The following is a 13113-nucleotide window of genomic DNA, read 5'->3' as shown; positions in this document are numbered from 1 at the left end:
CGTGTGTTCCACGTTATCGTCAAAAAATTTAGATGAAGTGTCAAACAATTCGTTCTTGTGACCTGAAATAAGGAGACTTCTTAAAAAAAACTTAAGAAAATAGTTTCCTATCATAGTTATAGTTAGTTTACCTATTATTCTCCAAACGTTGCCCGTAAAATGCAGGTAAGGGTTAAATACCACTCGACCGGTCGGCAGGTACGTACGTAGGTACGTACTCCATGCAAAGATGTCCTGAAATTATCCTTCATATTGTCTCAAGTTTATGAGTTTCCGACAAACGCATTAGAAACGAGGGTTCCACAAACAATAGCTCCGCTAAGAAACTTACTAGGAAGTGGGCTGCAAAAAAGGATGCATTTTTTGTCGGGTCTGCAAATCTCATTGTTCGGAGCGGGGGTTGCAGTATAGTATAGGGTGCGGTAATGAAACTTTTACCTGCTCATAGACTAGTCGCATTGCAGGCCTAGAGCGGGAAACATGTCGATCCCCAAGGCCGATAAGTGGATGAAAGTTGAGTGGAACAGTGGAGGGCAGAGTGTGGTGAACGCGAGGTATTTGCTGAAGAGTTTGCCTAATGGCGAGGAGCTGAAGATAGGGACGGTGGTGACCATCGGAAAGCAGGAGAATGGAACTCCGTTGACGGCAACTGTTCTGGCGAGTGCACGTGAGTAACTGTATTTATGAATTGGATTGGATATAATTGTGTTGTAGACAAAATCTAAAGCTTCATTTACCAGTGTGGTCAGTTCGGTGTGTCGCTGTTTAGATACCTATACTACGCAAGGGCCATCGAAGATTTAGCAAGCTCAAATAATTCTTAATAGATTATTTTACTAAATCAGAATATATTAGTCTGAGTATGTTAAGTAAGAAATTTATACAAAGATAAAATAAAATTATTCGACGCGCAAATACCACGTGATTGTACTTACCTGAAATAGAATTTGCGCGCTAACGGATCAAAGGAACACCGCGCATCAAATGCACAAAGCTTTAGTCATAGATAGAATAGACGGTTTTCCATCCGTATTGTGTTAGGAATAATAGAAAGCAGGATTTACGACGGTGGGCCGAGGGTGCCGAAACCGTTAGAAATAGGCATGTATTTACCTATCGGGACTGCGTTAGAATAAGTAAATTAGATTAAAATAGTTTTTATTAGAAATTAAAATTAATTCTAAATAGAAAAGTTTTGGTTGGTAAGTAGGTATACTTCTGTTATGTTTTCCTAGAAAAATATATTTCTTACCTCACTTTTTTTTATCAAAAATAGAGTATAACCCAACTAGCAAATCTATGTGCTATAAAAGTTGAGAGCACGTTTTTATTTTCGCTTTTTGGTGCTATAAACGGTGTAAAAACAGTCGAGTAAAAGTCCTGTAAGCGTTTACTCAACGCGAAAAGGCGCACTTATACAGACTAAAAGTGTTATAAAAATCGAGTAAGCGCTGTATAAGAAGCAAATCGATGCTGTAAGAGTTGAGTAAAAGTGGATAAAAGCACTTCTAGTGTTTTAATAGCAACGATAGTGCTTTTACTCGACTATTTGTTCTATAAACATTAGCAATTTACTATTACTCAGTAAAAGTGTTCTATAAAAGCAGCCGCACTGCTTTTTCTCAGCAAAAATGTTTCGTAAAGGTAGCCGGATTGCTTTTACTCGGCATTTTAAATGTGTAAGAGTGCAGTAAATGCTTTTATTCAACTAATATGTGCTAAAAACGATCTCAGGTAAGCGATTATATTTCAATTATTTGATTAAGTTTGAGGCCTAATCGTCTTCACGTGTCTAATAAAACAAAAAGGTACTTAAGTATTTTTTACTGCTGTCATCCATGACATTTATTTTTACCGTGATTGTGTACATAAGTTTTTACTGTCTGTAAGTACACGTAATACAGTAAAACCCAGCGCGAAAAATACTTTATTGATAAAACCAAAGGCACTGGTTCATATATATTCATGGGCCGCCTATTTTCTTAAATTTCAATAAAAAAATATTAATAAAAATAAGTAAAAATTTGCTTACACGATCTAGTTTCTGTTATATCTCATTAAATCGACTATAAGTCGAGTAACTGCGTTTACTGCTACACTTATAGCACATGATGTCGCCATGTTTATGGATTTATAGCCCGATGGCCGACTGCATGAAACCCTACCTGATAAAAAAATTGAAAAATCCTAGTCTGTAGGGGTAGCTGACTTTTAGCAGCTTCAACTGCTCTTGGTCGGCCGTGGCTTAACTTGGCAAATTTTGCGCAAATGGCAAAAAAGTGGTACAAATATTCATCAAAAAAAAACAAAAGTGGTCAGCTACATCCTGTGTTGGCAGGTTCCTGTGTCCGACCGAATTTGTGGTACCAAGTGAGCTACAATTTACCTCATCGAAAAATAGAATGTCACTTGTATGGAAGGATAGCTGCCATTGACTTTTTTTTTAATGCGGACGGACTGAAAACGCTGTCAGGCTAAGGTGAGGCCGACCAAGACATATGTCAACAAATTTAATGTAGGTATTACAATCAGTTGTTTTGATTCTATTTTTCGATGAGGTAAATTGTAGATGTCACGTGGTACCACAAATTCGGTCGGACACAAGAACCTGCCAACACAGGATGTAGCTGACCAGTTTTGTTTTGCTGTCCTCAAAGGCAGCTATCCTACCATGCAAGTTTCATTCTATTATACGATGGGGGTTTTTTTTATGAATTTTTGTGCCACTATTTTGCCATTAGCGCAAAATTTTCCAAATTAAGCCGCGGCCGACCAAGAACAGTTGATGCTACTAAAAGTCAGCTACCCCTACAGAGTAGGATTATTCTATTTTTTTGTCAGGTAGGGTTTCATGCAGTTGGCCACCGGACTATATTGAAACGTCAACATGGCTGACTTGTGCTGTTAATGTAGTTCAAAACTCTTTAAAAGTACTCTAAGCTGAATACATTTTGAATAAAACCTGTAAATACACTTCAGCTCCTATAACAGCGGTTTGAACCCCATTACCCGAATTATGATATAAGCGCGCTGTTACAGCAGCATTGTTGCCAAATGGTTATTTGATTGCTTTTAATAGGCTTTTATAGCAACAGAGAAGAGAGTTAAGTAACAGTTGTATTAAAGCGCCTTATTCAGACAATTAGCTAATCTATAGCTGTTATATGATTTTAATAGAACAATTATGCTGAATAAAAGTGATTTAGTAGCGCTAACTCAGCATTTATTAAAAGGTGGAATAAAAGTGCTAAAAGATAGTGCTATAAACGTTTATACGACATGATTATAGCACTAATTAGCGAAAATTGCTAAATAGTCGAGTTAACCGCTATTATACGATATATTGGTGCTTCAACAACCGTAACTCGGCTGTTATACGATAACAGGCTGAGTAAATCAATTCTTATACGACTATTTTGCTAGTTGGGAAGACACGTCTAAAATTTCTAAAATAATTGAGAGTGAAAAAGTATTAAAATGACTTTTAACAAAACAAGCGAACCATCTGCAGTACCTAAGCAGGCGCCGTTTATAACTCAAGATGTGTCACGTGCGCGTTGCTTCGTCGGTATATCAAGCTCATACCTAATATAAAATTATGAATTAATAATAATGAGTCTAAAAGTTCTATGTCTGACTTTTAGACTCAATATTTTATAGGTATTTACCTAGTAATTATGTATGTGCGTATCTAGTAGTAGTCATAGTCATAGTCATTTATTTATAATATTTTAAATATTACATGTCAAGTTAGTACGTAGAGTTTGATTTAGGAAAGTCATTTAAAAGATACCTATTTTTGCCGTCATGGTTCTTAAAGTTCAACGAACCTACTTACATATGTACATATTTACATAACCCGATTTAAAATAATGGTAATGTCCTTACCACATTTACACACTGTTTAGAAAAACAAAACTAAATAATAATATCTACCTACTATGTTATTGGTAAGTACCAAACTTTGCTTACTAATAAAATTTTACGACACCAAATGGTTAAATTCCATATTATAAAACAAAAACATCATTCCTTTCCATACTTTTTTAGGTATTTTCTGATACCTGCTCAAAGGGCCGAAGCTTGAATGGACCCAAGTCGACAATTGCACCTTTTTCGGGATATTACTTACCTACAGGTCTATAATTATCTATCTATGGTCATTTTCATTTACAAAACAAACTATTCGTTTCTGGGTTCATTTTGGCCTTTCCAATAATAGGTTTTAAAGTAAAAACGTTACTTTTACAAAGCAACAAGATCGTGATTCGTATGGCTAACTAAGAAATCATAAGGCCATAGTTGCCATACGGCAGACCGTACTTAAGTGAAATGAGAATTTAGATAATTCTCGAGAAAACTGCCGTGCTAGTCTAAAGTCGAGTCTTTTTATTATAAATTCCTATAAGATATGTAATAAAAAGTCGCCTTTTAGTATATTTTAAACTATCCAAATAAATCTATCACGCGATCACCCGTCTTTCTCAAACTATTACGAGTGAGAAAGGAGGGTAGTAGCTAGTACCTACTTTTTTCTTGCGCGAAAAGTCAGTTGTTTCTGTTAGACGTTTTAAGGTCAAACAGTTGACGTAACGTAATGTTCTGATTTATTTAAAAACTAGATAACTTTTCTCCAAATTAGGTGATCGAGAGCTTCTGGAGAAGCCTCCAGTATCGGAAACGCAGGAGAACGCAGGCACGAGCGCGCAAAACGAGCAGGAGCAGGGCGATTATTCCCCGAGTGCGTCTGACTGGGAGCCTACGGGCGACTCCAGCTCGGAAGACACCGAGGAAGAGGTCAGTTGGATTGAATAATGGCAGACTTGTATGTTTATTAGTATTACTTAAGTGTTAATTATCTCTAGTTCATTTTATAAACAATCTTCTCCTTTTTGCAAGTTCTTGTGCTAATTGAAAAAAAGAAGGAAATTATTCACTATGTGCGGGAATATATATTAAGTAGGTATTGAAAGTACCTAATTAATTATTGTTGATTTCATTTAAGCAAGTATGAGTTATTTATGTGTAAGTTTTTTTCGATTCGTTTATTAATTTAATTATGTATTGCTTAGCAGTGCTTATGTATTGTTGGTATGGCAATGTAGTGTATTCTACCGTAGTAGGCAGTAGGTGTAATTACTAGGCCAATCTTCATAAATGATGTGTTAGTATTTGTCTTCATGGTTCGGGTGACAAAGGCTACAATGTTAATTTGACTTTTTAATATGAGTCAATTCTAGCAAAGATATATATAACTCCGTTATAGTCTCTGTGTTCTAGGCATACATTCTCGAACGATTTACTGGTTAAACTATAGTTTAAATATCGCGTACAAAATTAGCCAATAGCAAAATTGGAGATTTACGTTGAATCAAGGTAAAATTCTAATCTTGTTCAACTTTCAGGTGGAAGAGAACAAGAAAATCAAATTAGAGCGTCCGGCGCGTCAATATTCCAACAAGAGTAGCAGAAAAGTCCTCACGCCAACCCACAGGCCCAAAGCGGTCATCCCCAACGGCATGCAGCAGTTCGCCCTACAGAACTCCATGAGGAATCGCAGATCAAACGACATGAGATACCGTAGTAACCCAGAGTCAAATAAAAAATACGTCCCTGATGCTAAAGAATCCGTGCCTGAACTTATAACTAGCATGAAATCTATGTTTCAAGAACTGTTTACAATAATAAGCAAGATGAAACCTGACTTCAACTTAAACGATATCACTGATTTCCAACAGAGTGCTGTTGAAGTCGAAGTACCTGCGATTTCTCATGATAATTCAGAATTTATAAAGAATGAGATGAATTATACGAATGATACGCAAGGGGATGAGAGGATGGACAGCGAATATTCGGATAGGTCAGATGATAACGTGTTGATCACTAACAGATATGAAACCGTTGATAAAAAGAACGCGAAACCTGCGAAGAACGAATGGGTGAGCCACAATTCTGTTATTGAATGAAAACTATGTACTGAGTCATATTCACAATAATTTGTGGTTTCATGTTATTATTTCCTGATTTTAGGTGCCAATTGGAAGTGGAACAACGTTGATACACAGAGATAAATACAGAAAAGTAAATTGGAAGTCTTATACTGTCGCGACCCGGACGTTATTGTTGGCAGCATTCTCGCGAAGGTATTTCAAATGATTTTAAACTCTATGATTGTTAATATCACCACAGAATAAATAATAGTACTAGGTACAGAAGACTCACTCTCTAACAAACCGCGTCTGTTACGATCAGGACAGATATGGCCGCTAGGTGGCGACAGCGCCACGCGCGACTTATGGCTAGCCACCAAAATTGGTGTGGAACGGATGTACTTTTAGCTACCTGTAGCAAAGCGACAAAATCGCGGAGTGAGCCACGCCTAATCACTTGAAATGACTTGAATATCACCTAGCTACTTGGGACATGACAATTTAATGGAAATTTGCTAGTTATATGCTAAATTATACCTACACCTAAGGCATTGGTGCTCAAATCCTCAGTAATTTTCGTCAGCTTTGCGTTTGCGGTATTTCCAGACCGATACTACTTTCAAACCTTCAAAAAAACCGGGCAAGTGCGAGTCGGACTCGCGCACGAAGGGTTCCGTACCATAATGAAAAAAAAAAACAAAAAAACAGCAAAAAAAAAAAACGGTCACCCATCCAAATACTGACCACTCCCGACGTTGCTTAACTTTGGTCAAAAATCACGTTTGTTGTATGGGAACCCCATTTAAATCTTTATTTTATTCTGTTTTTAGTATTTGTTGTTATAGCGGCAACAGAAATACATCATCTGTGAAAATTTCAACTGTCTAGCTATCACGGTTCGTGAGATACAGCCTGGTGACAGACGGACGGACGGACGGACGGACGGACGGACGGACGGACAGCGAAGTCTTAGTAATAGGGTCCCGTTTTACCCTTTGGGTACGGAACCCTAAAAAATAGTACTCCATCTTAAACTCCGGCAACGCACTTACAGCCCCTCTGTTGTGGCGATTCGTCTGCTCGTTTGCCTCATAACATAGAAACGCATTTAAACAATGGGACGCTACGTGCGTCAGCACCTTCGCCGCCTCTCATATCAGTCGCATATAGGGCACGCGCGGCCGGAACGGCGGCCGAGTCTCAGGCGGTGGTGAAGCGCGAAAAGTATGTTCCCTTGGGCTCGGGGTATATTTTCGTCCCTTTTGCGGTGGAAACGGCGGGCTGCTGGGGTGCTGACGAGAAACAATTTGTGCGTGACATAGGCCGTCGACTTAGGCAAAAGGGAGAGGATCCCCGCTCCGAATCGTTTATGGTGTGCAGAGGCTGTCCATATAGCCATCCAGCGGGGTAAAGCCGTGAGTATTATGGGTACTTTTGCACCAGAAGCGATAAAGAACGGGTTTGACTAATAGTTACTTTCTTTGTAATTATTTAAGATGTAAAATTCCTATGTAAGTAAAAATTAAATAAATTAACCTAATAAATTTAAACAATTAAACAACCTTTATTTCCAGGACGCTGGCAACACATTCTCTGACGGGGAAGAAATCACCGGCGTTCACGAACAAGCCGGCAAAAATGTGTCTCGACCCGAAAATAGTTTCCGACATCGTGATAGAAATTACAGATAAATTTAAAGTCAAGGATAATTTAGTCAGGTTTGTAAACAATTTACATTTCCATCAATCTACACGCTCAAGATGTTATTAAGAGAACTCTAAGAATTAAAAATATATAGGTACTAAGGTACAATTTAGCCAATATGGCTAGTATTTTTTTAGATAATTAGTATAAAATACCTACAATGTCTTTTTACCTAAATAAAATCTAATCACGACGATATATCTACCTATACAAACCATATTTCACTATTTTACTGAGACTATATGTACCTAGCGTCTAGACTCTTATTGTTATGTAAATAAAGCCTAATTTTACACGTCTGATCTGATAAAGTATCTGGAAAAGTGTTGCAAAAATACCTAAGGGTTTCACGAAATATATTATCTTACCCAAATCGAATTTTATTTTGCTACGAGACGATGCTACGAGATGTAATTGTGAGATTATATATTTTGACCTACTTCTAATAATTTAGAATTTAAAATTGGCACGAGTGCAATGAATTTGTATTCATGGATTGTTATTTATATTTCAGGAGCATTATAACAACGAAATGCGCGGACGAATGTAAGATGTATAAAATGCAAAAGAACAAACACAATGCATCTGATAAAAAGAAGAGCAAGAACCAGGAAAATATACCACCGGCTGCCAATAATACTGCTAGTTAGGTGTTTTTTTTAATGTTGTTAATTTTATTTTTGAACTTGAATCGACAATCTGCATAGAAATCCTACTTCATTACTTGTTTGGCATTATTTCCAATAGCTACCACCAAGTTGATACCAAAAAAAAAATATTTTTCACACGTTCCCAGTGATAACAACTGAGAAAAAAGACTAGGCATTTTTATTATTTGTTGAACACTAACACAATTTTGGTGGTAACTATTGAGAAAAAATGCTGCACCTTATAAATCACGTATTTTAAAATTATATTTTCACTTCTCATGCTCAAAAAGTGCACCTTTATGTCGTGCGTAGACGACATAAAATCGCATTTTATGTTCTAGAGCATAAAGTAAAATCATCTAATACGACCCTTATTGACTTAGCAATAAAGTCCAAATTCTGCCATACAAACTGCCAGCCCTGCCGGCGCGCCCCTGACCGGCGCTCTCCCGATCGGCGTGCCCCGCGCCTCCGACCGGCCCAAGAACAATTTTCTTTAGTCTTGAATAAATACGTTAAAATAACTTAAAATATTTGATTTTTTGTATATTTTCCTCGCAATCGAAGTGAAAAGCAGAGTGTACAACAAGGGCATAAATGTCCATTTTTACCCTCGTCTATTTTGGTCTTCGCTTCGCTCAGACCAAAAAATTGCCTCGGGTAAAAATGGGTCACTTTATGCCCTTGTTGTACAATCTACTATTTATAATGCCGTGATTTGATAAAAAGAATTGATGTTTAAAAGAAAAACTACATTGTATTTCAACTGTTTATTTTACTAATATACCACGTGTGGGTATATCTTACTTATGCCATTTAAAAAAGGTATCAATAGATGTAAGGTATTGTGATTCCCACAATTGTTAAGTAACGAATAAATGTATATAAAATTTTCAGCAGAATTTTTTTAAGCACATCAATCAAAACAATAGATACTATCAAACATGACAGTAAGTTCTTGCCTTTTTGTGTATGCAGGTAAGGAGTTCTATTGGCTGTGTTCGAATCGCCTGGTGTGAGTCAAAAGATGAGTATACAGCGCATGCGAAGATAAATAAGAAAGATATCCTCGAATTTCGTTATATTAACTCTGTAATATTAAAAGGGTACCGAGGTACCTATTCACAGGTAACACCACTGGCGTGCACATAGCCAATACCGTTTATCACTAGCCTTTTGAACGCCAAACGGCGCATCCATTTGTCGTGCCGCTGACGCCACGGGGGTAAAATTTAGTTTTGTGAATAAATAATGCCAACCTAAAAGTGGGGTGTTTTTCAGTAGATTTTCATCAAAAAACGATCGACGTCAAATGCCGTCTTTGGCGTCGTTGTCATGATTTTGCGTTGACGTCAATTGCCGTCTGTGGCGTTCAAAAGGCTAGCGTTAACTAAAATACGCCTGTTTCTATCTACACTCAAGAGAAATAAAACGGGTCACTTTATTTGGGAATGGTATATAAACTAACCCATTATCATTTCTATTGAGTTGATAATATATCGGCGATAAACGCAAGGCAACTCTAGGCATGCACGCTAAGAGCATAATACAATATAGAATGCCACTGTCAATTTGATTGTCTATTGTCAAATTCCATACAAAAAGTACCATATCTATCGTCAAGACCGCCACTTAAACTTTAACCATCAAATTCCATCTTAACGAAGGCATCGAAAGCGCCATCTAGGATTAGCTTTCCCCATTATCTAATTTCCTTGCTGGAAAATACCGAGCGGGGACAGTACCAGATCGATATTAGTACTTGCTATTATAGCTCTCATAAGCATCATGTCATCAGGAGTGAACCGCCAGCCGCTCAGCTGACCCAAGCTCTGCAGTTTGGGACAACACTCCATGAGTAGTTCGACAGTGTCCCGTGTTAGCCGAGGTGCGTTCGGGAACCAAATGCCTTCGAGGTTCTCGAATTTGTAGCGGCGGAGCATCCTGGAAATGTCAATTTAAATATTTAGGCAGTGTTTTTGCATGAAAATTGCGAGTGATAGTTAAAATGGGGTTCTCTTTCTAATAAAGGCAAATGTCAAAGCGATAGGCAAGGAAAATGAGTCGCAATATTCAGGTCGAACGACCACGAGCTCCAATTTTTATTACTGGTCTCTCTCTTATAATGCATTGGAAATCGTGAGAAAATCGATACTTCAAATTAGTTCTGAATCACGTGGGTTCATTACCTACTTAATATTAAGAGAGAGACGGAGAAATGTTATTACTTATTATAGCCCTTATAGGTCTCGCTATTATGGCGTCGTTATAACAAATTTACGACATATTATTAATTCGTTACAGATGTATATTATGTATATGTATCTATCTATCTAGTCTAATACCTTTAAATGAGCAATTCTTGTTTATTTATATATATATTTCGGGGATTTCAGAAACGGCTCTAACGATTTCGATTAAATTTGCTATAGGTATGCGGGTTTTCGGGGGTGATAAATCGATCTAACTAGGTCTTACCTCTGGGAAAACTACTACAACTAGATCTTTCGGTTTAGCCCATGGTTGACTGGTAGAGAATGCCTTCAGGCATTAAGTCCGCCATTTGTACTCTTCATTTATTGTGCAATAAAGTTTAAATAAATAAATAAAACCCGCATTTTTGAGTTTTTATATGTTTTTCGTGCAAAGCTCGGTCTGCCACATATTTATTTAATTATTAGACGTAACAATAAATAGATTTTGAAACTTGGCGAAGTAAAAGTTCAGTGGGTTTAGACCTAGGGTTGGACCACGGTTGGACATACGAGTAGGTAAGAATTGAAATACCGAAACCCACATTGGCAAACAGTGAATATGGACCTATTATAAACTGCATGGCTTTTTGTTAGAGTCTTCGGCTCACATATTTTTATACGCCAACGGACAGCAAACTTTCCCTGATAATCCATTAAAGAAATTACGCGACGCTACTTCAAGAAACGTTTTGTCGCGCGTCGTAATTTCACGTTATTGGTCCATTGGTCCCGCGTAGGCAGATTCGGATCGTAAATAACTTCATCTTACAGTCCCTACCGATTCTCAGGACTAAATCAACAATCGTATATCTATTTTTATCTGCAACGAAATGTGTAAATGCATTAGATATACTCACCTCGACATATCGTTGTCATCCAGCTTAATTTCGTCTGCTATTATGATTTTCTTCAGCTTCGGGCTGCCACACATTAAATATTTGAGACACGAAGACGACAAGTTTCCTTGAACTATTTCTATATGCTCTAGTTTCGTAAATGGAACTTCTTCTTCGTGCGTCGCTGTCTGGATTTGGTAGAACTCCAAACTTTCCAAGTTCCTGCACGTTTCTGCTATCCTAGTGAAGTTGAATGATCCCAACGAACCAGACAACATTAGCGTAACAATTTTATATCCGATTTTGTCGAGAAGCTGATGCAGCTCATGGCACTGGAATTTGTTAAGCTTAATTTTGTTAATGTCTTTAAACTCTTTTATCAACGCAAGCACGCCTGAATCAGGCTCTTCTAGGTAAATAGTTTCTAGATTTGGACATAAAGCTACTATCGCTTTCATGGTCCTCATGTTAGTTTGAGCGTCGTGGATGTACTGTAACTTTGTTTTGAAATCGGGCGGACAGTCGTTGTTGTAAATGTAATAAAGAGATTTCCCGACGAATGAGTAACTGCCAAGATTTGTGAGGTTAGGTAACCGTTTTATCAACAACGCCACGTCTGTGTGATCGATGTTTTCTTCGCCATACATTCCTATATTGACCACAGTTAGGCTTCGAGTCAGCTCCGGATTTCCAGACAACATGGCGTCTATACCGATTTCTGTGATGTCCGTTTCACCAGACACGTCTAAGAGCTTCAGCTGTTTGTTATGTTCGCCGATGAATTTGAGAACTTCATCGTTGGCGATGTAAGGGATATGGAGAACTGTCAGGTTTGTAAGATTCTTGATTAGATTATACATGAGCGTCAGGTGGTCTTCTTTAACCCATACTCCTTTTAGATTTAGAGTTGTAAGATGATGCCCCTGTTCAACAATCAGCTCAATGACTTTCCTGTAATAGGGGCATGGGAACATTCCCGTAGCAAGAGTCTTCACATTCTCTCTAAGCAGTAACTTCATTGTGTAGTATCTTATAGAGGGGTCGAGATATTCGGAGTTTAGTATTAAGTTCATGAGATCTTGAAATATGTCGCTAGTAGCCCCCATTTGCTCGTAATACGACGATACCATCGCGAAGAGCATGGCGACATCTTCGTCGGCGGTGACTCTGGACAGGGCGTGGATGAGTTGCCTGGCTACTAAAGACAGTGTCGTTTCTTGAAGGGGAGGCACTGGGCACTTTGGGGACATTTTCACAGCACTTAATTTATCACTTTTTTTTGTACTATCTTTTGAGCATCGCAGAGTTCCGCGTCGGTATCGGGGCGGGCGAGAAGTGATCCTCGTAAGTTATTTAGCGCATGCGTTCTGGCGCAGCGCCAGCGCGCCGTTTATAATTCAAACACACACAAACACGCATATTTATAGAAACTTTTATGAGTGAAGGTGTTTACAATGCGTCCAGTGGTTATGTTCGAATTATCTGATGTTGGAGTAAAGAGTTATATCTGTATTGATTTATTAAAAAAAGATGTAGATAATATAGTAAATTTGGGTTGGTTTATTGTAAAAGCAGAACTTTACTTTCTCTCAGATTTTTCCTATTTATAGCTACGGTAGCGACATATGATATGTCTAATCAAGATATAAAATCTTTACTGCCTCTACTCAAAACACGCATTATAGGGTAAACAATTCGGCGAATCAGAAGCTAAATATTTTTAGTACGGCCTGCGCCA

The 13113-nt window shown here is 37.8% G+C and overlaps 2 protein-coding genes across 3 annotated transcripts; one reads left to right on the top strand and one right to left on the bottom strand.

Annotated features, from left to right (window-relative positions):
- The first annotated feature begins 212 nt into the window (after positions 1-212).
- Positions 213-8291, top strand: LOC134797273 (uncharacterized). 2 transcript variants are annotated; one of them, XM_063769499.1, is made up of 6 exons: positions 213-667; positions 4643-4797; positions 5406-5939; positions 6031-6143; positions 7505-7648; positions 8149-8291. In XM_063769499.1, exons 1-6 carry the CDS (start codon positions 481-483, stop codon positions 8282-8284), a joined length of 1269 nt encoding a protein of 422 aa, XP_063625569.1. In that variant the 5' UTR covers positions 213-480; the 3' UTR covers positions 8285-8291. The 2 variants fall into 2 exon arrangements, with proteins under 2 accessions (XP_063625569.1, XP_063625570.1); XM_063769500.1 differs by having other exon boundaries at positions 4643-4801; positions 5413-5939.
- An 856-nt stretch (positions 8292-9147) lies between these two features.
- Positions 9148-12862, bottom strand: LOC134797673 (uncharacterized). The gene is made up of 2 exons (XM_063770016.1): positions 11397-12862; positions 9148-10228 (listed from the first exon to the last, which is right to left on the bottom strand). The coding sequence occupies exons 1-2, from the start codon at positions 12623-12625 to the stop codon at positions 9991-9993; spliced, it is 1467 nt and encodes a 488-aa protein (XP_063626086.1). The 5' UTR covers positions 12626-12862; the 3' UTR covers positions 9148-9990.
- Between the last annotated feature and the right edge of the window lie 251 nt (positions 12863-13113).

Source organism: Cydia splendana, chromosome 15 (assembly GCF_910591565.1).
Source record: "Cydia splendana chromosome 15, ilCydSple1.2, whole genome shotgun sequence".
In the NCBI taxonomy this organism is placed as follows: domain Eukaryota; kingdom Metazoa; phylum Arthropoda; class Insecta; order Lepidoptera; family Tortricidae; genus Cydia; species Cydia splendana.
Note: the sequence above shows the minus strand (reverse complement) of the source record. Positions and strands in the feature narration are given on the sequence as shown.